Raw genomic sequence first — 26,030 nt, forward strand, 5'->3', positions numbered from 1 at the left:
TGCTTTGGGCAGAGAAATGACCCTCTGGTTACATTATATAGTGATTATATCAGAACATAGATGCATGAATATGTGAAGTCTATGTCTACGGTAGAAACCGTCCAGAATAAGGACATTTTACTCACAGTCAGTCGATTTGTGGTGAGTTTAATATAACACGCATCCTACTTCATAAACTGATTAGATTGCCTGTATGTGAAATCTTAATCTGAAATAAAAAGTGAGCCCAGAGGTAGGTCTTTACCTGACTACATCTAACCACTGAGTATTGTATTAGTAAACTAGTCAGTGGAGGAATACATGGGTACATGAGTCATCCACCTGGAAAAGTCTTCATCAGAATAAATAGAATTAGTTTGTTTATCTATTGTGGCCTTTTATTTTAGTTTCCTTGAGCTCATTACTGTTTAAATCTGCTATATGTACTGACACTACTATGCAACCTTCCCAAAATCTGATCATATTAGATCATTTTAAATCAAATTTGAAACTAAAGACAAGTCGAATGAATAACATCTTCTTGCAAATGACTAACTAAATGGATACTTAACCTGATTAACCTAAACCAAGGTATTGACCTGTCAAGCATGCAAACATTCTCCATCTTGTCCTATGTTCTAAAAAAAATACTCTCTTGTTTCCAGGTCGGTCATATAACACGATAAACTAGACACTGAAAACAGGATCATTTGTTATATATTTCCAATTTGCTTCACAGGATGTAGATATAAAAAGGGGCTTACTAAATATTTCACATCACTGAAAGGTTCTATTTGGATCTATTTGATTTAATTTATTCAAATTATTATCACAATCTTTTTCAAAATGCTCAGTATCACTGTCATGCAAATTATATTTATTTTTTATCTACTGTAATCCAGCAGGATAAAATATATACATATACATAAAAACATAGTGATAAACAACTGATAAGTTTTTACAGCTCTAAATAAAGACAAAAAAGATGACAACAAGCTGCAGGGTCACTTTAGTTTATTAACTAATCATTGGTTCAAGTTATTTCTGAGGCAATTACATTCATAAAGGAGTTGCTCACTACTGACACCACATGGTGACATGTGGTACCACCATCATGTACCTGGAAGACCTTTTATGCAAGAAATATGTCATTATACTTACATGTTATACTATATAACACTACAGAAACACTTTGAGTGTTCAGTGTTAACAGATTCTTAGATTTGTAACAGTGCATCGAAGTTATCCACAAACATTATTCCAGCTGTAAACATTTAAGTGCATAGGATGCCATATATATATATTATTATATATTTATTTATATATCTATTCTATAAAATAATATAATTTTAAATTTTAGTGCAGTGTGTGGCAAATTCCTTCAAAATATCCAAGATATTTTCTTTCTGAGGACCAGGTTTATATTTTAATTTCCGCTCTGATTAAATAATACAATATGTCAGAGTTAAGCTACTCAAAGAACTAAAGTGAGATGCAGAAATAAAACATCAGGTGCTTAATGAAATACAAAAGCAAAACAGCATTTAGAGAACTTTTAGATGTTTACAAGTCAAGATGTGGATAAATATACCGATAGGCGAATGGTATACAGACATCCTCTCTGTCATGGTAAAAGATAAAGTAAATGCAGTTCGTCAGTATGTGAAGCTTTACAGTTTATGATCAAGTCTGTCAACCTGTAAGTTGGATAGTTTTACAGTGTGCAAAATATAAGGCACAGGAAGTAGTAGAGAAATACCATCATGACTATTGACTACTGATGAATAATAAAGACAATAACCATATTAGATTAGGAGATAGCACAGCCAAGCTTTTTCAGCAGGCCCTTATATGTAAAGGTTGAAGAGTATTTCTCTTTCGAAGGACCTGCCTCTTTCCTCCGGTTGAATTGGTACTACATCTTCAGCTCCAGCAGATACCGAAGGCGACACTGACTCTCTTTGTAGATGAGATATTCGCTGTTGCTGAAGTTGCTGCCTGAGAACTGGGGCTGAGGTATGGGCTTAGCCTGAGGCACAGAAACCTTCTTGCCCTCCAGGGTGATGGAGATGTCCTCAGAGGGATCTTCATAACACAGGAGAAAAACAAAACTTGACCAAACAACCAATGAAGCAGGATCATCGGCATCTAAAACAGCACTTCTCCAGTGCTTTCTTTTTCTAACACTGTGGGAAATTAGGGACAAAATGAGCTAAGTTGAATTTTATTGAAATAACATGATCTCTAAAATTAACTGCATGTTTCTCATGAGTTACTGTTATGCAAATTAAAACCACAACTCTGCGCTGACAGCGCAATTTTATAGGCTCGGCTTTGGAACGGCCTACCTGAGGAGATAAGGCTCGCAGACTCAGTGGCTTCTTCTAAATCACTTCTTAAAACCAATTTTTATAGACTTGCTTTCACGCGATGTTGTGTTGTTATTGTGTTTTTATCGTTTTCTTTTTACCTTTTATTTATTTTTATTACTGCTTTTACGTGTTCAAGTTTTTATTTATTTTTCTTGCTTTGCTGTCAAAGCACTTTTTCAACTCTGTTTTAAAAAGTGCTATATAAATAAATAAATTATTATTATTATAGACCCACAAATTTAGATTTGCCCTCGATCCTAAGTATATGTTTAACCCAGTTAAAGCTACAATTTTTTTTCTCTCATACAAAGGCAGCAATCATCACTTCCATACAGGGTTAGTAGCATACAGCTGTTAAAATACATTATATAAGTATACAAGCATATATAGTAATTTAATACACTGGTATGGGATTGGTTCTCCAGGTATCTGAAAATAGTATCGGAACATATCTAAACAAAAGAAATGCGACTCTCTCAGTTTACAGGCAGTGACCCTGAGAGGGAGATAGAATTTACAGAGTAAATAAAACAAAGGAAGTATTGTACCTGGTTCCACTGATCCTCGAGCCACCACACTATCATAACCTGCAGGAGCCTTCTTCAGGGAAGAGTTGTCTTTGGTGATGGTGCACTCTTTGCCGAGGGCTACCTCGCTCAGAAACATCACACCAGTGTTTTTAGAGGTGCGCACTAAAGACATAAAGCAGAAAATGAACATTTCAAACACCCCAGTATTAGTATGATAGAAATTTACTTCTTTAATCCCCAGCCTCACCGTAAGCTGCAGACTTGCAGTTTTCAGATGCAAAATAGATGCCACGACCAACGCGGCCTCCTGAATGAGGCATAATCCTCAGACCGCTCTTCAGGATCGCTGCCACCACAGCGATGTTTGTACCGTGCCACAGCAGACGGCGGTTCTCTAGGCTATCATGTTCACTAAAGTGCTCTCCCTGTAATGTGAAATACATATGTTTTCCATTACAGGACGATTACAGTCTTCTGTCTTGGATGAAACAAGGTCGACTGTTGTTCTTACCTCTGTCGCTCGATCAACTTCCCAAACGTCCATAATTTTTGGTTTACCATAATCACCTGCAGTCACTTTCAGGTAAGTTTCTATGATCTTTAAAAAAAAAAAAAGTTAATAGTGGTGGACATGAGGACAACATGAATGGAAATGAACAAAACTCACTCATGACAGAACTAGAGCTTTTAATTTAAGTTTGAGGTTCTTTTAAATGAACCTTATTATGTGACGCAGTACCTTGAAAGTTTCCGTATCCTTCTCCATTAACGTGAGCTTGCATTTAAGAGAAGTGTAGTCTTGGTCGAGAGGGTGAGGAACTGTCTCTATCATCTCATCCTGAGCCTTCTCTGTCTCTGACTTCAGAGTCTGGGCAAGCTCGATGTCCGCCAGCACCTGTTGGTAAAAGGAGAGCGACTTCAGCACCGACAAAACATCACTCAAAGAAATTGGGGTTTTTTTCAGCTTGAGAGCAGGACATTTTGATTTCACGTTGAGATTTTGTAATGCACTCATTCAAAACGCTGCTTCTGTAGTGAAACGTCTGCTCTCTGACTTTTTCTTCAGCTCTTGGATTTTATGTGCAACAATTCAGTCGAATTCAGGGTTTATTTGAGTGCAAGCGCAGGGTTTTGAGTGAGAGCTTTACAAAGTCTGAACGTGAAATCAAGGCACCCTGCTCTCACAGTGAAAGACCACTTTCGTTGCAACATGTAATCTAAAAGAAAAAGATCTAACCATGAGCATCTCTTTCTTCTGCTCCACTATGTCTTTAGATGCGATGGTTGGTGGTCTGTTCCGGCCAAAGTTGTGTGGGATCGTGGTGAAGAACTTGGAGGAAAGTTCTTCCAGGCGGGCTGCGGGCGGGGTTTTTTTGCTCATGGCTGCCTCGATTTCCTCCAACACATCAAAGCCCTTTGCGATCTGCACCTTACTGAGCTTTCCAAGAGGCATTTTCTTGATGTCTGTACAACAGCCAGACACACACACACACACACAATTATTAACATCAACCAGAACAGTTATTGTATGTTATCTTTGAAAATTGATCTCATTTGGTGTGTTATTTTGCATTTTAATGTGTTTCTTCGAAAACTTCCACAGGTTAGAAAAAACACGTAACTAGAATGGTATAAAGTGAAGCACATATCTCCACCAAGGCCCAACCATCCACTTAAATTCACTCAAGCTGCACCAAATTAAACAAACTCATAAAGATCAGCCCCCTAACTATGCCTGTTTTTTTTCATTAAGATCCATGAATTATTCCCTGAGAAATCTGTGAAAATGGGAAATAAACACACTATCTCATAATGTTAAAGAAAGTGGGGAAAAAAAGTCCTCGACCCCGCCCCTTTGTCCGTATACTATGTGCTATCCTTCACATTTTGTGGCAATCAGTTTTTGCATAATCCTGCTGGAAAATGAATGGAAGGCTGCACTCATAGATATCAGTCGTCTAAATATGCCCGATTGTTTTCCCACAGAATCTCTGTATTATTTGAAAAACACAAACTATCTCGCAATGTTAAAGAAGGTGAAAAGAAAATTTCTGGTTTTGCCTCTGATCTGAATCCCCACCAAAATTCTTCCCTTCCACCAAGTATCATGGAAATCTGTTCAGTAGTTTTTGATTAATCCTGCAGACAATCAAACCTATGGACAGGGGTGGAAACATAACCTCCAACAACTGGGTTAGCAAAGTCCAACACACTGATCAGATCCTCAGACCGATCAAAATGCTGAGATAAAGAGACGTGTTGTGTAAACGCCGACTTCACCCTTTGACACATTGGATCAATCATTTACTGCTTCACTCGGCAATCTCAGAGTTTCTTACTTTTCTGAGCAGTACTGCAAGTGAAGCTAAGAGATCAACCCCTCCCCAACAGCGTCTTACAGGAACATTACCCGACAAGAATACAGAACACACACAGTCTAGATGAGCCTGTTTGTATAAAGGGTGGGTTGAGAGAAACACACCCACCTAAGTTCATGCATTCCATCGCCTCCTTGAACATGTCATTACTGAAAATGAGCTCGATGAGGTCTTTTGTTTCTGTGTCAAGTGTGCAGGGGAGAACGTTTTTAACGACTTTGACTGAGTTTCCATCCACGCTGTCCACCTGCAGTAGCAAAAAACAATACACCCAGTGAGATGAAGTCAACTTACCAGACCTGCAAAGCTTTCAAATATCTGTTTAAAATGTCATGCTTAATGTCCAAAGATGCACCTACCATCACCTCAGCATCCTGCTCTCCATCCACCTCAATCAGAGTGTACTTCCCAGGGTGAGACACAAAGTTCGTGTGATCACTCCAGTTGTTCTTCGTCTTGTCCTTGAACTTTTTCTCAAAGTCTTTGACGGCGTTCTCAGGCTTGTCAAAGGTGTTCAGTTTGGATTGTCCCACCTCCCCCTGAATTTAGATTTGGACAGATGAGGCAATCAGAAGCAACTCATTCATACATTAATAATGAAGCCCCACAGATATACAGGTTTTTGTGGAGGTTAATGCCAATATCGATATTGGGGAGAAAAGAATTTCGGATACTGATATATCCGCCAATATATATATATATATATATATATATATATATATATAGATAAATACTGATAAATCAGTCGAGCTCTAATTATCCCCACAGTAAATTGTAATAATAAATGATCACTTTGGAACATGCAAATGGAAGGAAAACAGATGTTTGCAGGACACCTAAAAATCGAAATAAATAAAGTAAATCAGGAAGGAACTTACCACTCGACCCCATCTGTTCCACGTATGATATTTTTTGTTTGCTTTAATAACTTGAATGACATAAAACTTGTTATTGTTATGTCCAACGTTGGTCTGGTTCAGCATGCAGTCGTAGTCCTCGTGAACCTGGAGAGAAGAACAGATCTCAGCATGTTGGAACATGTCATTAACCTTACAAAGAGTGGGTTAATCCAGATAATCAAGATGCATCTTGACTTGCCTCTGCAGATCCAGACACTGAGCAGTGCTCATCCATCCTCCTGCTGCTCTTCACCTGTGGCCCTGCAGCCAGCAGGGCCTCTTTGGCTGAGGTGAAGGCATCTTTGGGCTTCGGGGTCTCCGGGGTCTCCGGCTCCTTCTTGACCCTCTTGCCTTTCCCCCTGGCAGCAGCAGCAGCAGCAGCTCGTCTCTTCGGTGCCATGCTCCCTGATGACAGACACACTGGTCATGTTGGCCTGTGCACTGGGCCTGGACAAGCTCAGACATGCCCTCAGTTTGCCTGCAGGCCCCCCCCTCCTTGCATCTCTAACACTGGAGCGGATCCTCTGTGCGTGTCCTAACTTAGTATTTACAGTTGATTAAAGAGTGACAGCAACTCAGCACTATGCAACGTTAGTAGTTTTTAAAGAGGTTTGGAAAAAGTCAACGTGTCCTGTAGCTTCCGCCTTCTCCTGTTTTATCACAGAGAGGAAATGAATGTAAATAAGCAGCTGGAAACTCACCTTTATAGCATCAAGTACTGTGTAAGTGTCCGTGTCCGTGTGTGTGTGTCCGTGTGTGTGCGTGAGAGAGAGATAAAGACACACACAGCGACTCCTCTTTGCAGCTGCAGCAGAAACACAGAGTCCAGCTGATGGGATTGTCGGGAAGTTTACAGTCAGTTTACAGTGAGAGGAAGAGGAGGAGCTCAGCTCAGTCCTCTGCTCCTCCTCCTACTGCTGCTGCTGGACTGGAGTCTTGCAGAGCTGCACAGCAACAGCGCCACCTGCCGTCCTACCTGTGGAGGTGCCGCCCCCCCTGATGTTACCAAAGGAGGCCTCCACCCATGGTTTGCTCACAGTAATGATATGAACTGGGAAACAGACACAGTCAATGTCTGCAATCAAAGACTGAAGTGAAGAGCGACTGGCGACACTGAATGAGTCTATTGATAACCAGAACGACACTCAGTAGAGTTCATACCTCCGCCAAGGCCCAACAGTCCCCTTATGAACCCATATTTCAATTGATTAGATCCAGATTTTTGTTAAACCGAAATCTTCATTTTACAAACAGTATGTAGGTTCTCAGTTTTGAATTTACTGCACGTACCGTACTGTACTTTCAAGAAAACAGTAAATCTCTGTTACTTATACAAGGTTATGAGTGAGATGTGAACTGTGGGCTGGGGTCAAGGTTTTTATTAGGCTGTCCACAATGAGTGGAAGTCCTAGTGAGGATAGGAGGATTGTAAGGATTGTGTGTGTGTGTGGTGTGTGTGTGTGTGTGTGTGTGTGTGTGTGTGTGTGTGTGTGTGTGTGTGTGTGTGTGTGTGTGTGTGTGTGTGCACATTGCAGATTTGTCTTGCAGCTATCACTCATGTCACTAACCCAGGTAACCAAAGTAACGCTTGCTGGACCGAGATTTTGCCCAAAGACAATAATGTGTTTTCTCACCCTTTCTTTAACCTTTACAAACAACATGATATTCCTGCTCTAACTATCACATCTACAACTTGTTGCAGTTCATGCTGGAGCTTTTTAAAATCGTAACATTTGATGAGCGCCTCTGAGCAGATCTGATTGAATAAGACTTTTCTTGAGGTGCGGTACTTCCGGCTCAACTCAGGGCAGCATTCATGTGGCAGCGTGCAATATAAGATCAAAGAATGTGGACACAAGATGGCAGTGTTAAATCACGGACACTCTCTGGGTCTGCATCATCTGCCTCGTGCACACAGGGGGCTGCTTAGTGTATTCCTTGAGCAACTTTGGTGGATTTTATCCCACATCAGCAGATGATGATATTTGTGCTGGTAATTTCCATGTAGAGGCTGTTTGGTCTTGGCAGATGGAGCGGATTGAGGCTGATAAACCTTCGACAGCTGATGAAATATTTAACCGCACAGATTTTAAACCCAAGCTGAATTAAAATTTGAATAATTTAATGTGATGGTATATTTTAAATTAAAAGTAATTTGACTGCCAGAATTTGAAATATTTCGCTGCTGCCTTGAGTTTACGATGCTTCCTTTTAGGACTCAGGAGGTTGATGGGTTGATGTTGGAACACATGGTTACTTTTATCCACATGTGGAAGCGTGTTTGAGCGAGACACTGAACCTGACAACAACCACCTTGAACACGTTGAATGGCGGCTCTGTCACACCTGTGTGCCAGAAGAAGAGCAAGGGACAAACTGCTCTGCCCCATAGGCTGAAAAGTAAGTAGGTAGGTAAGTAGGTGGCAGAGAGAGAGCTCAACGCACTGCAAATTAAGAAAACACAATGCAAAAAGTAACAACACATGCAAATATAGAAACGCACTGCAAAACGTCACAACATGTTCAATGCTCTGTGAGGTTATTGAAGTCTGCTACTCGACTTCACAAAGCATTGGAAACATTTCCGTCTTTCGTTTTTCGAAAATTTGCAGCACGTTTCTGCATTTGCATGCGTTGTGTCATCAAGTTGTTTTCTTAATTTGCAGTGTGTTGAGCTCTCTTTCGGCCACCGTAGAAAAGCACTGTATATAATGTATGTCATTAATATGCAGCAGCAGGCAAAGGTGAAAAATGAAAGGCTTCAAAGTAGTTTTGCATATATTGTCTGCTGGAATATTCATATCATGATCATGTGGACAGAGGTAGTCGGACCCATCAGCTCATTATAGTATTAATAAAAAACACATTTTATTTACATAAATTACAAGAAAGCACAAACTCGTTCACCAAAATCTACATTAAAAACGTCTCGTATATATTACATTTAACAGATTTACTATAATTTACCTCATTGTTGCAAGTAGAATTTGTCCATAAAAAGAAGGGCTACACGCGACTTAATTGGCATCTCATTTAAAAATCGCTACGAGTCAAAGAACAGAATGAAATAACCGGGACATTGTACTCACAGCACTTTGAGGACAACTAAGTCAGGACGGTCGTCTGTGTGACCTCTTTAATATCTGAGACACCTGATTCAGGACTAGTGATTAAATAACTCTGTTTACAATGCTTGGCAAAGGAAGTCAGTCCGTCTTCACAAGGACGACGTCGTGGAGTCCACCACCTCACGTCCGTTACACACTGTTGGGACAACATTGGAGGCTGATGCTGCAAAACACACATAGAAGGTTGTGTTCTTTTAGACTAACAACACAGAAAACTGAATATATATCACTAGCATACCTTTAGCCTCTGAGCTGCTGCACTGAGCTGCTGGCCCAGAGGACCACGTGCTCACAGATGAATTAGCAGTATGATAATCAAGGAATAAATTATGTAAAATAAAGTGGGAAATCGGATGCTATGCAGTTAAGTGTGCATGTGTGAAACATCACATTTTCCATTAATTATCCAGAAGCTATTGTGGCTGTGCGGTGTCCTTAAATAACACGTCTTCCTCCCTAATTTATAGAAATAACAGGGTCATTATTTCCTGTGGTGGAGAAATGAATGATCATGAGTCTGAAAAAGAAAAGGAAATACAACAGCCAGTGTTAGTGGCTGACCGGTGGGGGGGCTCGTCTAGTGATACAGTAGCTATGATAATGTAATATCATCATATTTCATGTGACTTGATGTTTATTCTGATTTGAGTTTTGTGTGGCACCTTGAGAGAAACTGGAGCCTGGGCCAGTGGTGACGCTGAAGCGGGTGGTGGCCACCCTGAGGGTGCTGACATTCTTCTGCGGCTGGAACAGGATGATGTGGACCTTGGGAGCGAAGAGGCAGCCCAGCACCACCGAGCCGCTCAGACTGACAGAGATGCACATGGTGGTGGTCTGCACCTGGAGGAGGAGGAGGAGGAGGAGGAGAGAGGTGATGAAGTCACTTTTAACAAGAATTGTTAATATCCCAACACAGCTCAAGACCCAGTGTTAATTGATGTCGATACTTTAAGTGACATTTATTGGTGTTAAAAATGTTTTTTTTAATGTGCAACCATGGAGCTGATATGGCTCAGAGAGCACTGACACGTTGCTGAGGATCTTTTTGATGTTCATTCTAAGAATATTCATTCTAATAAGAAGCACAGGGGCTCATGAGTCAGACAAGGAACGAGGACAATAAGGACGTCTTCTCGGATTCAGACTCACAACCAGGTGCAACAGAGGAGGAAGGAGGATGATATAGAGCCGCGGCTGCTGAAGAGAGGTGTTAAGCGATCTGTTTATTTGCTTGTCAATCAAGCGCTCAACCCTCCATTCCTCTTCCCCTCACCCTGCCCACATCTTGCTATGTGTCATCAGTCTGCTCCATCATTTCCAGCCCTCTCACAGCCTTCTTTCTTTTTCTTTTTTTTTTTTCGGGCGTTTCATTTTCACAAGGCACAGCAGGTCATCAACCCGAATGCTAATGTTGGTATTAAAAATAACGTGGGCACCAAATATTGCACAGCACGCAAACTGTTCTCCAGCAGAGATAACGAGGTAATAGCAGATTAGCATCAGCCATTATCCTCCCAATTTTATTAACTAAATAACATTTAATCACCTTACATAAATGTTTTCTCCATGTCTTATTCTCTCATGGTACATTATTAACAATTATTGCAATAATCACATGATAAAAAATTATATTAAGATAGGGACTAATTGAGAAAATATCTCTGAATAATTTATATATGTTTATATATCACATAAACTATAGGATATGTCCTAAGGTACCATGTGTGAATTTCTGTATATTGAGGTATATTGTACTTTGCAGCGTATAAAGGATTCGACTTATGCCACCTCTGAAATGCAGTTCACACACATTGATGCACTCACGTCCTGTTCGAGATGTAAAGTCACAAAATGTACTATTTTTCTTTGCTGTATTTCCTGAGCTACATATTTATATACAAAGTGTCAGGGTAACCCACAGAGGCAAAGAGACATTTTATTCATAATAATAATTTGAGCAATATCAAAGTGACCAGAGGCCAAATGTCTTCGAATTAATTCAGAAATTGTTTGGAATAAAACCACGGACCTGTTAAGTTCTTTTAATAATTCACAAGATTTTGCTTTTTTTTCAGGGGTCTTGTGCATATGTGTGGAGATCAGGATGTGGAGCACGGCCTCATCTGGTTTCTGCTCATCTCACCGTTGTCTTCATTGTGTTTGGCCTTACAATGTATTATTTTATTTCACAAATAAAGCACTGCTGCCTCAGCTATAAATAATGTCTGTTGCATTCAGGTATCTCTATTCCTCCAGAGAACCTCAGGGCGGAGATGAGATTCCATGTTTTTATTGGGGCTGCGAGCTGCACGTTTATTGAAGAGCTTTATTGGATGAAGCAGCTACGTGTGGACCTTGAATTGACAAAACCCACCAGTTTAATTCACAGATGGAGACCAGTGAGTGACTTCAAAGTTGTTTTTAACTGACTGTGCTTATACACACGAGTTGCTTTAATGTGCATTATTGTGGAAAATATCCCAACCCCCACCGGCTTCATCAGCTGTTCTATATAAAGTAATGCTGTTATTGTGTTTCCTCCACCAGTGCTGCGTTGCTGGATTTATTCCTGTGTTTCCTCAAAGGGCTGCAGACTCTGTATTCACGCACTTCTTTTCTATTCTATTATGCTTCAACTCATTGGTTGAGGCTGTTCATGCTAATATAAGAGCTGATGGTTGTACAATGTCCAAATGCAATAAGAAAAAACAAACATCTGAACTGATTTAATTCAAGTCAAACAAGCTTCACTGGTCCATTTTAAGACAGATATCATTTTCTCAACAGTAATCTTCAGTGATTTCATGGACGCGCTGTGACTTTTGGCTGCGGTCGCTGTTTAATCAGTTGTGTTTGCTGCTGAGATGAGATGACCAGCACTGGCATATGTGGCAAATGTAGGACATCCTCAATATTTCATACCATAATCAAATGTGTTACCCATGGCTCAGTAGATTGTGTTTAATCTGCCTTAACACTTCGTGATGGATGACAGTCGAATCTGGGTATTTCATTCAGCCGAACCCCAAACGCTAAAATTGTATATCGTGCGTTTTTACACTTTTATTACGTAAGCACTTATCGTAACTAACCTAATTTATTATTTTTACCTATATATCAGTAAATTGTATTGGGGCAAACAAAAGTGCTAAGAAAATCATCTCAGCTCTCCTCAACTACTTTGGGAGGAAAATACAAAACCAGGACATTGGATAAAAATCAATGCCTCTTCTGAGTGGTAGGTACTTCCATTATTTTTGTATTGCCCCAATTTGAACTTTTACTGACCAGCTTAGGCTGCTGCGTTTTGAACCCTAACTCTAGATATTACATCAGGCTGTGACAACAAAAGTGGCACAAAAGCGGGAGACGACAAGTGATATGTTCCTGAAAATTAGAGCCAACGTGTTTGCTTCAGTAATTATTTATCGGTCAAAGGGGGAGTTTTGTGTCTATCTGATGAGCCCACTCTGGCTGTGAATTTCCCCCGCGCAGCCTGGAGGGCCTGGAGGGAGGGTTCCTCTGAGCCTCGCTGCAGTCCCAGGACAGAGGGCACAGCTGGGACACAGCATCCCAGTCTTTCACAGTCCATTCCACACAGCTACACTCTGGGACACACAGGGACGTGCAGTTCTCTTTCAGCGCTCGTGGTCTTCGTCTGTCTCCTCCGTGTTTCTGCAGGAGCCGATGTGTCAGGGGATCCCTCTGTCAGCTTCTCCCTTCTGCCTCCGTCTCTCACCGCACACTGCCCGGACCCCAGAGGGACAAACCCCCATGACTCAGGCCACCCTGAGTTTCTATCAATGCAGTGTATGTTCTTGTGACTACAGATGACCATCGGCATCCAATCAGAATGCAGCGTCATGTCTGTGTGTCTGTCTGAAAAGATACAGTAGAGACCCTCCAGTAAAGTTTTATTCCTCGTATGTACTCGAGGTGAGTTGAGGTGAGCGAATCATTGTCCGAGGTGGATTTTCACTTTTAATTAGAGGCATTGTTTTTGACGGAAGAGTTAAAAACTTTTTTTTGTTAATCTCCAGAATTAGATTAAGTGGTGGAGATTCTGAGGTTGGAATAATATTGTGACGTCACTGCAGCAGGAAGGTCCATGGTTCAATTCCCAGCTTGGCCTGGGTCTTTCTGTCCGGAGTTTGCATGTTGTCCCCGTGTGGGTTTTCTGCAGGTTCTCTGGCTCAGTCCAGAGACATGAGGATTGGGGTGCGGTTAATCTGAGACTTGAAATTGTCCGTAGGTGTGAAAGTGAGGGGGATTAGTTTGTCTCTGTGTGTTGGTCCTTTGATTCGCTGGCTCCCACCTCTCTGCGACCCAGAGCGGGAAGACGATGGATGGATTGACGGATGTGAGGAAACTGCTCTGTCTTTCATCCATTTTCAATTGTTGAAATGTATGTTTGGTTTGTAGAAAACCTAGATTTGGATTAACCCACTGCTTTAGTTCTACCACTACAAGAAGTGGGATTTTGTTGTGGTAAGACTAAGAAAACCCTGTTACACTTTGGCTGGCTTTACACTGGCTTCACCATCCACATTTTATAATCTACTCTTTACAGGTACAATAAGTCGAAGTTGCACGGCACATGATAAGTACAGGTTCACTGATTGTGAAGAATTTAAGCTACTCAGTAATAAAAAATATATATTCCTAAGAGCCACAGGCAAGACAGGCACGGCTGACAGCTGAATCAATACCAGCTGACATTAGATCATGATTTCATGCATATAAAATCAAAATTCGATGTACTCTGCTCAGATTACAGGAAACAAAAGCCATCTTTAAATTAGAGAAGAACACGGGAACATTTCATTAACAGGCGAAACAAGGACCACCTTCCATTAGGGACTGCATGCACAGGGCCATGAATTATAACCTCACTTGACTCACCCTGTAGTCGCTGGCAGTAACGTAGAAAATGGGCTGGAACGCCAACCAGATGATGCAGGTGGTGTACATGGTGAACCCGATGAACTTGGCCTCGTTGAAGTTCTCGGGGCATTTGCGGGTCTTGAAGGCGTAGACCGTGCACAGGATGATGAGGATGCAGTTGTAGGTGAGGGACATAAGCATACTGGAGTCCTTGCTGTTACACTTGAGGGTGACCACGTCTCTCCTCTCCGGGCTCACTTCCTTTCTCACCCCCGGGGTCTCCAGCAACAGCCAGACCACCACCACTATCAGCTGGCAGGAGATCAGAGCACCGCAGATGGCCACCTGGGAGGCCGGGCTGATGAATCGAGGCCGCTGCGCTCCGTCCTTCACCCCGCTGAAGATCCGAGCGATGCGATTGGTCTTGGTCAAGAGGGCCGAGTAGCACACGGCAAAGGAGGTGCCCAGGCCCAGCCGGCGCAGCGTGCACACTGCTGTGGAGGGTTTGGCAATGTAGATGAAGGTCATGGTATAACACATCAGGACTCCCAGCAGCAGAATGTAGGAGAGCTCTCGTCCACTGGCCTTCACCACGGGCGTCTCATTGTGTTTGAGGAAGAGGCCGGTGACGAAGAGCGTGCACATCATTCCTAGACAGGAAATGGTGACGGGCCCAATGGCCCAGGCATCTTCCCAGCGGATGTACTCCTCGGGCAGATCGTAGCAGCCTGTCAGGTTGCCCAGCGGCCACTGTCCAAAGCTGCAGTCGGCACAGGTGAACTCATCCTGCAAGTACTGGTATGGCTGACAGGGGATGCAGATCCAGCAGCACACATCTCCAGGCTGCATGCTCTTCACCTCATTCTTCCTGCAGGGGTCACTACACTGGGAGGTGGGGGCAACCTGGCCAGGCCACGGAATCAGGGTGGTGTTCAGGGTCAGGCTCTGGGCCCAGTAGCCGACCTTCTGGTAGACGTAGCGACCACCGTCTTTGTGATAGTGGAAAATGTTGTAACGGCCGAGGCTGTCCCCGAAGGCATCAAAGAGGACTAAATTCTCTGTGTCGGGGGGTCGAAACGGTGCTGAAGGGGAAGAGGAGAAGAGAGAGTGTTAGAAAATATAGTGTTGAAATGTCGAGCACAACAATGGTGTAAAAACCTAAAGTGAAAGCACAAAGACTGTGGACTTTACACCGGGAACACATATCCCACAGAGCATGTTTTCTTCTGGTTGGACAGTCTCATATTGAATTTATCTCTTTGTTTATTTATGTCTCTCTGCTGACATTTCATTTGTCTCTCGGACGACACTGAACACTGACTGTGACAAGTCACCGCTGAAAATTGTCAATACAGCCGGCACAATGGAAGCAGTCACTTTGATGAAAGGTTCCATGGGTTGAACACTGATGGGAGTTACAGACAGACGGTACTTTATATAAAGTCAAATTCCCACATAAAAGTCAAGGTTAAAATAAAGCACCAATTAAAATTTTTAAAAGTCACCTAAATGCAGATAATAATTATTTTCATTACTGATAAATCTCACGGTTATTTAATTTCAAAACAGTAAAAATGTCCATATTATTACGTCCCACAGTTCAGGGTGACATTATCAGATTTGCTTGTATTGTAATACACAGTCTATAAAGATAGACCTATTGAATTTACTGTGACACAGCAGAGAAAAAATATATATAATTATTAAATTAATCTATAATCAAAATAGTTAGTTTAATTTAGAGCCCTGTTGTGTATTTGTCTCCTTGGGGTGTTGAATTGCCTGCAGGGAGTGGTTCATCTACAGGCCCCTAGTTCAATGTTAAGTCCCTGAGTAGTAAAAATATGTTTATTAAATCATTCTACAGTAGCATGGCTCCATCTACTTATCAATAAAAAAGGGATAGAATAAGGACCATTCAGCTTTATGAAAGTGAGAATTCGAAATTGGTGGATCTATGATGTGAGGATGTATCGATGCAAATGTTGTTACACAAAATGTGCTACAGCAGGAAACCTTCTTTGTGGAGACTCTCACAGAGCAGAGATGATGTTTTAATGTACTATCTGCAGTGTTCAAACAGAAACACCCTGTCTCTCTATTAATACACATGAATGAGCCTCAGAATATGAGGGGGCAGAGACGGATTCATATCTGCAAATTGAATCATTACAGGGTTTATCTCGAGCTGCAGTGTATAAACACTTGTTACCACACTAATTCAACTCTTGAAAAAATTGGAACGACGATAAAGTGATGTACATGTTTTGGCAGCATACAGCGCTCGCAGAGGGAAGAAGGGATGTTTATATGGTGGAGGGAGTAATGACAAAAAGAGCAACTAGACATCCTGAAAAAAATTCTTAACTTTTAAGCAGCCCTCCATTAACATTATCAGGATTTTACTCACCTTCAAACTTGACCTTGAGAATGTAGTCCCTGTAGAACTTTCTGCCGTTGCCAGGTTTGAGAGCTTCACACACTTTGGTGGAGTTGGGGCATAAGGCCTGCCTCATGTTATGTAAGGCAGTGGCCATTGCATAGATGGCATTCACCACAAACATGATCTTGGATTCTGGCTGAAACGGAACCTCGCGGAGTGAGTGCTTCCCACAGCCCAGATCATGGAGGCTGCACTGGAACTGGTTTTCCCAGAACTCTCTGAACCAGGGATTCCGGGTGTTGTTGTACGGGTGCAGGCCGGTGAAGTAGTGGTTGAACTGAGGGATTGGATACGAGGCCAGCTCAATGGTGAAGGCCCCATCGGCCACCGCCTCACTCCCCCTCACCACGCTCTCCTGTGCGCCCCAGCCATCGCTCGCCACCCAGGTGAAGCTGACGTTCATGCGGTTGGCCGCCACCAGCAGCTCACGGGCGTCTTCGCTGCGCGTGAACAGGATGACCACCTTGGCGTTGGATTTCTGCTGCAGGGAGCGGATTACGTTCTCGTAACTCCAGCGGCTCATGGAGCGGCTGACCTTGGCCGAAGTGGCGATGCAGATCTGGTGGGCCCGAGCCTCCTGCTGGAAGGCGTCGATTCCAGTCTCGCCATAGTCCCCTTCTGACGCCACTGTAGATACGTAGGTCCAGTTGAAGTAACGCAGGATCTCCGCCATGGCCTTGGCCTGGTAGAAGTCAGGGGGCACGGTGCGGGCGAAGAAGTCGTAGCGGGTCTTGTCGCTGAGCTTGGCGCTGGTGGAGGCGTAGCTGATCTGAGGGATTTGGAAGAGTCGCAGCAGGTTGGCCACCTGGAACGGGAACGACATCAGAATAGTTATGTTTGTTATTGGAATCAGCCTAAATAAAATGACAGTAAACCTTCATCAAGGGTAACACTGTATTTACACTATTATGATGTATTATTAGAAATCCTGGTAATGAGCTCCTTACGGTTCACACAGAAACATACACCTGGCTACTGTGGGAATCGTTTTAACTGCCTATCATTAAATAAATTAATGAAAATTGGCTTCACTACATGTTTATTCCCCTGCAGATGCAATTAGTCTCATCTCATTATCATTTCTTCACCGATCCCTGCTGGGCCTTTTACAACATCACTCTCCAGCTAACTGAGCGCTGAGATCCTGCATTTTGCAAATGTGCAACTCCGTCATCTTTTCTCATCTGTCAACAAAACCACCCAAAAATATGTGCAGCAGACGACTGAGTTATCTACAGGTGTCAGCCACAGACTCCACGGTGAGAGACTTCACTGAACCAGAAAAATGAGCCAATTTTCATGAAGTTCTGGCTCAGCTTTGCAGAGAAGAGGGAAGTGGATAGAGACAGAGCGGTGGAGGACAGGGATCGGGGGACTGAAAGGAAGAATAAGAACAAAAGAATCTCAAAACTTTGCATTTTCTGTTCAGTAGGTTTCTTCGGTGTCGTGACACTGCGTGCAGCGTGTAGAAGCAGCAACTGACTTGCTTTTGCTTCAGGCACTTCTGTGGAAGCCTAAGGGGAGCCGCTCGGATCAGTCAAAAGAATGCCAACATAAATCTGGTTGACTTTAATGCCAGCTCTCAAACCGGCACACTGATGGCACAGCATCTTGAATGCCAATGAGTCATTCCTTAGAAAGTCAGAGAGAAGAATTCATATTCAAATGCATCCACTCCGAGTCCTGAATTCCTATATTGTCATATTGTGACTAATCTGTTGCAGATTAGAAACAGTTCAGAACAATGCACTTTATCCAAAACTGTAGAGAAATATGAGAGAATTACATCTCAATCTTTTCTCAAATGACCTAAAAGAATGTCCTGCTGTTATCACCAAGGATTGCTTGGAAATATTCTGATGCTGTTGTTGCAGAGGACTGCCTGTCTAAAAATGACAAACAGCCTCAAACCTTTCCAAGAAAATATTATCAGGACGATCGATGATTTAAACAATCAGAAATCTTGTCAGTTTTGGGCTTCAGTATAGATTTGAAATACCAATATAAAAACAAAATTCTATAATTTTGTAATATATCAACAGTTTGGCAGGGGCTCTTTATGTGTTTCTGTGTATACAAGTTCTCTACATGTAAGTTTTCTTTGAGCACGCCATCTTCCTCCCACAGTGCAAATACATGCAGATAGGGGTGGAAGGATGGATGGACGGATGGATGGATGGACGGATGGATGGATGGACGGATGGATGGATGGACGGATGGATGGATGGATGGATGGATGGATGGATGGATGGATGGATGGATGGAAGGATGGATGGATGGATGGATGGATGGATGGATGGATGGATGGATGGACGGATGGATGGATGGATCACACAAATGGAATTACTAACAGACACGTTGTAGGTGTAATTAAGATAACGTCAGCACTGCTACACTTTAAACTGAACTTTAAAATAAAACTTTACGATAGCAGTAATTGGATAACAAATAAAATGTATCTACATCAGCCAAATATTACATATAGAGTAAATGGCCTGTATGGGGAAATTGAAAGGTTTCTTTACTGCAGCCGTTTGAATACTGCAGATGTATCGGTCACTAAATTTACAGTCGACATATACAAACCATAAACATCAGTACAGAGTAGGAAACACATGATAGTTATTGATCAGAGTATCCTCACTGATGAACGAGTCACTACACTGAGACATTACAGTAAATCTAGTGCGATGTGCCTCGGTGGATTTTAATAATGGGATCCTTCTTATTTTTGCAGGATCAGAGGGATGAATATTAAATGAGCTGATGTCAGTCGTTTCCACACCACTAGATTTATTGGAATTAATGAGAGTGTGAACGTCTCCCACACAGAAAAAGTAAATGGAGCCTTCGATCCAGAGCGACCAGACTCAACCGGACGATGTCACATAGAGGCAGAGTTGAACTCATTTACCGGTTCAACATTACAGCTATTTCTGACTCATGAGCAGGATGGCGACTGAAAAAACTGGGATGAGAATCTGGATTGCTGGAACACATGAGTGAGCATTTCATATCAGTTCAAAGGTTGGTTTCTCCAGAGAGAGCCAGGTCAGCTGTAGAAGTCCTGCTTATGCACAGAGGCTAAACCATCCCATTTTCTACATAGACTCGTCCCTCTCCTTAAACCACACTGACAGCCCTCCTCAACATGTGGTGGAACAGCTGGCAGCAGTGGGCTTGTTCTCGGAGGAAGGAGGATGATCTAAAGTGGCATGTGACACAAAAACAACACTATCTGATGAATCTTTTTCACATCACTGAATTCTCATCACATAATTCCCTTACATGAATACTTTTCAAAACAAAATATGTACGGTTCCTTTGATATTTGTGGACAGTTCTTCTCTTTCAACCCCCGACAAATATATCATGTAACAAAGCAGTCAGTCGAATCTCCAGTCTAAAAGAAGACCTCAGCTGAATATGTTGCTGAACCAGTAATTCCCTCCATATACGAAAAATAATCACATTATGACTATAGAAACTATGAGAATGTTATCCATGTTGACTGACTAATAATGTTTGAATCCAGACACTAAATGCATCATAAATGCTGTTTTAAATTAGTGAAATTATGAAGGAGGGACATTCTACCTTTGTGAAGGAGGGAAATCCCTGACTACAGTGGTAATAAATTCATTATTATTATTATTATATAACTAATATTATTATATAATAGCACATTTGCGGAGTGCTACACGAAAGTATCTCCAGTAAACATTTCTGATTACAGCCATACATATCTTTACATATTACATCAAGGACATTCAACCCTGATACAAAATCGAAAATCTGTGCAAAAAACACATACATTCTGACACACTTGACGAGGATCAGTGAGACAGATGTTGATTGCTCGATCACGATATTTGAATTTAGTTAGTTGGAAGTTAATATCTACTTAAATAAAAATGCTGAGATAGATATTTATTGTTCATCTCAAGGATAGTGACATTGGGACCGTGGTCTTATTAGACAAAGAAGGCACTGAACACATGGAGGTGCATTGACATGGCTGATGAAAGTTTGTTTTTGTTATTTGGTGGAAGGACAAGGCAACAAAAACTCTCACTTACAAATGAAACCTCGATGAACAGTCCATCTAACCTGCTCCATTTCAACAGGGTATTGACAAGCAGGCAGTTGCCTATAGAGGCCCCCCTGAGAACAGGCTGATTATGTTAGTGCACAGCAACAAGAATTTTGTGAAGACCTCTTTAAATTCTATGATCTGATCAGACTGCATTAACAGAAACCTTTGGACAAGCTCCCCTGCCACTATCCTTCTGCCAAAAGCTTCATAGTTTTAGGTTTTGTTAAAGACTAAAATGTCTAAATGTGGGTGTGTGATCGTGGTGGAAGTTTATACTTAAACTTTTACAACTTTCTGTAGCAGGATGTGTTGGTGTCATATTTTTCTACATGGGTACAAAAGTCAACAAAACAACAACAACAACGTGATTGCTCCATTCTGCTGAAAGTTGGCTAACAGAAGTGCATGAGTAATGCCTCTGCAGGGCATTCGAAGAGCTCTGTGTCAGTTTAGTAATCCACTTACGTGTGGCTTATGGGAGGCTGTTCAGCACAGAGGCAGACACGTCTCTGACACAATGGGCTCTTTGGAAATCATTATATGGATGTTCATATGGCTTATATGAAAAACCAGGTCATTGTTTCTTCCAAAGCCTGTGACTGACACACTGGGAGTGCAGGGATGCACTGGTGGATACCAGGGGGAGCACGTGGAGCATGTGGAGTCTGAGGGCAAGACAAGGACCAACCATGTTCCTCTTTTTGATCACTTCGATTCATCCACAATATATTTTTCACTTTGATAGACTAATCATTTTGAGTGCTGTCACGCACATTTAACCACAAGGCTCTCTGCTACCGGCTCCACCAATATTGATTGATTCTCAACCGTGACAGGTTCAGAGAGCGCAGGCGTTTTCCAGTTTAGATCGCAGACGACATGAAGACAAACGGAGCTTGAAGAATGAGCCACAGCAAGAAAAGCAAGTTTGCTCTTTAGCGTGCGTTTAAGGGGGCCGCATGAAAGTGTCTTATCTGGAAGTCATCATCATTGCAACAAATCCAATATCTATACAATGCAGTATGTCCACCTGCATGTGCATCATTGTCTCCGCTGTTGTGCAGTAAATCAATGTGATCGTGCAGCACAAACGAAATAAACTCCTTCAGGTCAGTTAATTATGAACGGAAAATGTGATTATTTCACTTGCTGACAGTCAATGTCAGAAGATATTTGTCAACACAATAGATGCTATAGATTATTTATATACTGCTCAAAATCAACCTGTAACATACAGTAAATTCATTCAGTGAGATAAGATTCAATGTCCTGTTACACACCACACTGATGTATTTATAAGAATTAATTTTAATAGTCAAAGTATTTTTCAGATCTTTTGTGATTTGAATGATTACTTAACTCAAATAGTGTTTTCTTTTGTTTTCTTTTCTGTTTCAAATCTTATTACTTACATTGTCTGTGTGATTGTAAAGTACTCTGCAACTGTAACAGACAGTAAACCGTAATGTAAAGTTTTATTATTATTATTTACCTTTTTTGTCTTTCATCCTTAAGATAGAAGATTTACACGGAGACATGAAAACGATAAAAGACATTATGTCTTGATTACCTGGGGTTTTAGGCCACACTCCATGGATTACAGTGTCACACTTCCAGTCGCATGATCATCCTGCATCTTATTTAATTAAGATAATTAATGAGCGGACCCAGTGAGGCTTTACACAGAAGATTAGGATTGTTCAGCTGAAATATACTGTTTCCATACAGATACCCCTGAGGCACCAGAAGACACCACAGGCTAGAATAACTCACATTGAGCTGTTGTAAAATACTGAAATAAAAGCCATTTATTAATGATATAGTCCACAAAAAAGATGACCAACCTTCTGCGTTAGTTTGTAGAATAATTAAGTCTAGATTTTACCAGTTGATGACGTTTCATCCTTTGATGCTCCGAGGTTGCAGCACATTTCACGGACGTATTTTGATTTGCTCAACATATCGTTGGACGGAGGAGACGGGGTGAGAAAAAAAAAGAGACATGAAGAAAGAAGTGATGAATGGGAAAAGTGGCACAGTGGGGCAGTAGTCAAGTAACAGAGCTATGAGAGAGGCAGAGAGAAGAAACTGAGAGAGCGCCCTGGTCCAGGAAATATCAGGCCTACTTTGTAGAGATGTCATGATTTTTTTTCGGACATGAAAAGCCCATCTGCTCTTCCCAGAGGACTGTCTCAGTGTGCTTCTACAGCAATAACACTGTATTCCCACAGCAGCAGTCCTTAGCTCCTCTCACACATATACAGCCCACTGCAGTGCCCTGCAACACACATGCAAACACACTCACGAGGAGCGAACCTGCTTTATAGCACAGTATAGTTAGGACTAACGCACTGGATCGTTATTAGTTTACTTCTTAGGATTTAGTTGCCCGCAACAGCTTTAACGGGGTGGAGATGAGAACTGTTAAACCTCGAGGAAGGATGCTTTTTGATCAGGTCCAGCCCCCCCACCCCTCCACCCTGCTGGATAATATGAACATCTTTTATGCGGCAGTGGTTTGTTCAAGATCCCACAAAGTCAGGCAACAAAAAAACCAAGTGACGGCTGAGCTCCCCCATTCGTTTTCAATGTCAAATCAGCTTTGGACGTGGACGTGCTTCCATTCATTCCATTTCCCTCCCCTGTGAATTCAGTGCATTATCACGTCTGTGCAGTTTGTGCTCTGTCATGCAAACATCACAGACCTCTCAGCGCATCCCTGCCTGACAGCGAAGTTTCAAAATCCAATCCCCACGACAAACCAATTGGGGTTCAGCTGACTTCTGCCATCCTGTCGCTCCTGTCTGATGTCAGGAAGCATTGACTTCACCCCAGTGGACATGATCAGTATTGCAACTGCACAAATACCGAGCTCTGCCAAAAGCCACTGAATAATCCAATCACATGTGAATTATTTACGATTCCAGGAGCACGTTCTTTACTTTTTTACCCATGAATTATGCATTTTCATTGCATGGTTTTACTGATACGTTTCATCATTATTGTTCGTTCTGGCATGAATTCTGTCATGTGTGTGTGTGTGTGTATCCATGTTTTAGTCCCTTGTATGACTCATGCATGCTCCAGAGGTTGGCACCGTCTACCTGCAGATGAAGACAATTCTATAAATAGGGGTATTTGTGGATGAACAAAAAAAAAACGAGATGCTTGAGCTCGCCAGAGGCTCATAAATTTACCTCATTATTCCTCTCACACAGTTGGGTCTGCAAATATCAGGATGTTTAAATTCCACCCTGCATCCCAGTGAGTGTCTTCTTCTTCCTATCTCATTAATCTGTAAAGAAATTACCACATCTCCGTCAGTGTGCTCAAATATTCCAATTAATTCACCAAGGTGCTGTTTCGCATGAGAGCTCCCATCACGTCCAAACATCCCGGATGAAGTCAGATTCCTGAGATTTTGTAATTTCTTTACGCTTCCCCCCCTGAAATATCATGTGGCTTATTTTCCGTTGTTGCAGAAATTTCTTCTATCTGTGTCTCGTGCATGAGAGTCATTCTTTAGCGAACCTTTGAGTATTTGACATTCCAGAGGTGTTGTTCCTCTAATGCAGCACAGTGATGGTGATGTTTAGCCTGGGGGGATGATGCTCTCTTACCACTGACTCATATTTAGCAGCACAGTCTGCTGTCGCGGTAACAAAAGTCCCGTCCATGTATTAGTCAGAAAGCAGCCTGAGGCGAGAAGTTCCTGGACTGTAATTGCAGAATATAATACATCCCATGATTAGCCCAAGCCTAAAGGGCTCTAAAGAGTCACAAGACTGATGTTGCCGCTAAAACACAACTGTACACAAGTTCATTCATGCAGTGGATGCAGGTTGAAAATACCTTTATGATTGAAGCATTTCTGATTTCAGGAAGGGAAAGTGTTTCTGAACATTTTGTAGGCGACGGTCAATACTCATTACCTTGCACAGACAGAGCACAGGGGGAGATGTTCATGGCCAAACATTTGAATCACATAAATATTCCGACAAGTAGATTCGTTCAAACTGTCCAGATGGCATCACAGAATTTCTCACTGACTGTTTAAGATACAGGCGCGGATTGTCAAGTGCTTCGATGCCACACGATGCCATGTGACTCACTCCCATCTCTCTCTCTCTCTCTCTCTCTCTCTCTCTCGGTCTCTCTCTCTCGTTCTCTCTCTCATCTCTCTCTCTCTCTCTCTCTCTCTCTCTCTCTCAGCGATCATATCTGCCCATCCACTGTCTCTGGGTCCTCTGTGAAACATGATCTCTCGTTTGATCCCTCTTCGTCCTCGTTGTGCACGCTCTCGCCGCTGCCAAAACAACCAGACAGCCCTGCTGCAAACCACAGATGGAGAAAACAGGACGCAGCCCGCGACGGCGTCATGAAACTTCGCCTCCACACTCGACTCAGTCTGCGCCCGAACGCCAGCACGGCTACAGGCCTGCAGCCAGATCCACCCCCATGTCCGCGATTGTCACACGGCAACACCAGCAGCACGGCAACACGCTTTCTTCATTGTGACGGGTTTAGACACCACTCAGCGTTCTCACCACCTGCCTGTTCGCCATGTTCCACCATGTCGCCATGGTGATCAGGGGCCCTTTAAAACTAATATAGTCGGTTGTCCAGTAAGTGCCTTGCCTTTGGGTGAAATACACACAGTGACTTAACTGTCTGTTTTTCTCACAGCCAAGCTGGTTCACTCAAAGGTCTGAGGGGCGATAGATTACAGCTCCAAAGGACAGAGACGCTATGTGGACAAGTTTAATCAACAGAGCAACAGGCCAGCGGCAGCACATAAATGCCACATATTCACATGCCCCGAATGCATGTCTCTGACATTGTCCCCTTAAATAACAGGATGGTAGCCTGTGTAAAAGATGCACCCCCTCGTTTTAAAAAAGGTATCTCACACAGGTGCATTTCAACCACTGTAATTGTTTTGTACAGGACATAATTATGTGATCACATGTCATTTAAAAAAAAGCCACATGTGGATAACAAATGGACGTACGAGCAGCTTTAGCATTTGCAGAGTGTGTGTGTGTGTGTGTGTGTGTGTGTGTAGTCGTCTGGCACACACCTCACAAGTGAACTGCATTACAATACAGAGTGTTATTCATTGCGAGAGAGGGAACTGTGTCCTGTGGTGCGCTCCTACCGATGGGGAAGATTCAGCGAGAAGCTGGGCCAGACCTCAGACCTCAGGCTCGTAATAGTACATCCATAAATTACCACAAGACAAGGGCACTCCCCAAGGAGCCCCAGATGCAGGGTTCCACTAAAATTACAGCTCATTCATCAAATGCTATATTTCCAAACTGT

The 26,030-nt window shown here is 42.3% G+C and overlaps 3 protein-coding genes across 7 annotated transcripts in view; all 3 read right to left on the bottom strand.

Moving 5' to 3' along the window:
• The window catches only part of LOC117761837 (olfactory receptor class A-like protein 4), a 946,130-nt gene that overhangs the window by 710,315 nt on the left and 209,785 nt on the right, over positions 1-26,030 (bottom strand). The gene's annotated exons all lie outside the window — the stretch shown is intronic.
• Positions 977-7,032, bottom strand: parp3 (poly (ADP-ribose) polymerase family, member 3). Of its 3 annotated transcripts, none has more exons than XM_034586067.1 (11): positions 6,860-7,032; positions 6,358-6,563; positions 6,138-6,263; positions 5,634-5,798; positions 5,368-5,464; positions 4,119-4,345; positions 3,621-3,776; positions 3,393-3,479; positions 3,129-3,306; positions 2,900-3,043; positions 977-2,064 (listed from the first exon to the last, which is right to left on the bottom strand). In XM_034586067.1, exons 2-11 carry the CDS (start codon positions 6,556-6,558, stop codon positions 1,895-1,897), a joined length of 1,551 nt encoding a protein of 516 aa, XP_034441958.1. In that variant the 5' UTR covers positions 6,559-6,563; positions 6,860-7,032; the 3' UTR covers positions 977-1,894. The 3 variants fall into 3 exon arrangements, with proteins under 3 accessions (XP_034441958.1, XP_034441957.1, XP_034441956.1); XM_034586066.1 differs by having other exon boundaries at positions 5,368-5,506; positions 5,619-5,798; positions 6,138-6,265; positions 6,363-6,563; positions 6,860-7,031; XM_034586065.1 differs by having other exon boundaries at positions 5,368-5,506; positions 5,619-5,798; positions 6,860-7,031.
• Positions 9,004-26,030, bottom strand: part of grm2a (glutamate receptor, metabotropic 2a) — a 32,635-nt gene continuing 15,608 nt past the window's right edge. For 2 of the 3 annotated variants that reach the window (XM_034586028.1, XM_034586027.1), the window contains exons 3-6: positions 16,580-17,417; positions 14,188-15,251; positions 9,948-10,125; positions 9,004-9,448 (exon numbers count right to left, since the gene is read on the bottom strand). In XM_034586028.1, the coding sequence (XP_034441919.1) occupies positions 9,375-9,448; positions 9,948-10,125; positions 14,188-15,251; positions 16,580-17,417 (2,154 nt within the window). In that variant the 3' untranslated portion in view covers positions 9,004-9,374. Of the gene's footprint in view, positions 9,449-9,493; positions 9,803-9,947; positions 10,126-14,187; positions 15,252-16,579; positions 17,418-26,030 lie in introns of those variants that run through there. The other variant, XM_034586029.1, reaches the window with a different exon arrangement.

The sequence above is a fragment of the Hippoglossus hippoglossus genome, chromosome 5 (genome assembly GCF_009819705.1).
Source record: "Hippoglossus hippoglossus isolate fHipHip1 chromosome 5, fHipHip1.pri, whole genome shotgun sequence".
NCBI classification, from domain to species: domain Eukaryota; kingdom Metazoa; phylum Chordata; class Actinopteri; order Pleuronectiformes; family Pleuronectidae; genus Hippoglossus; species Hippoglossus hippoglossus.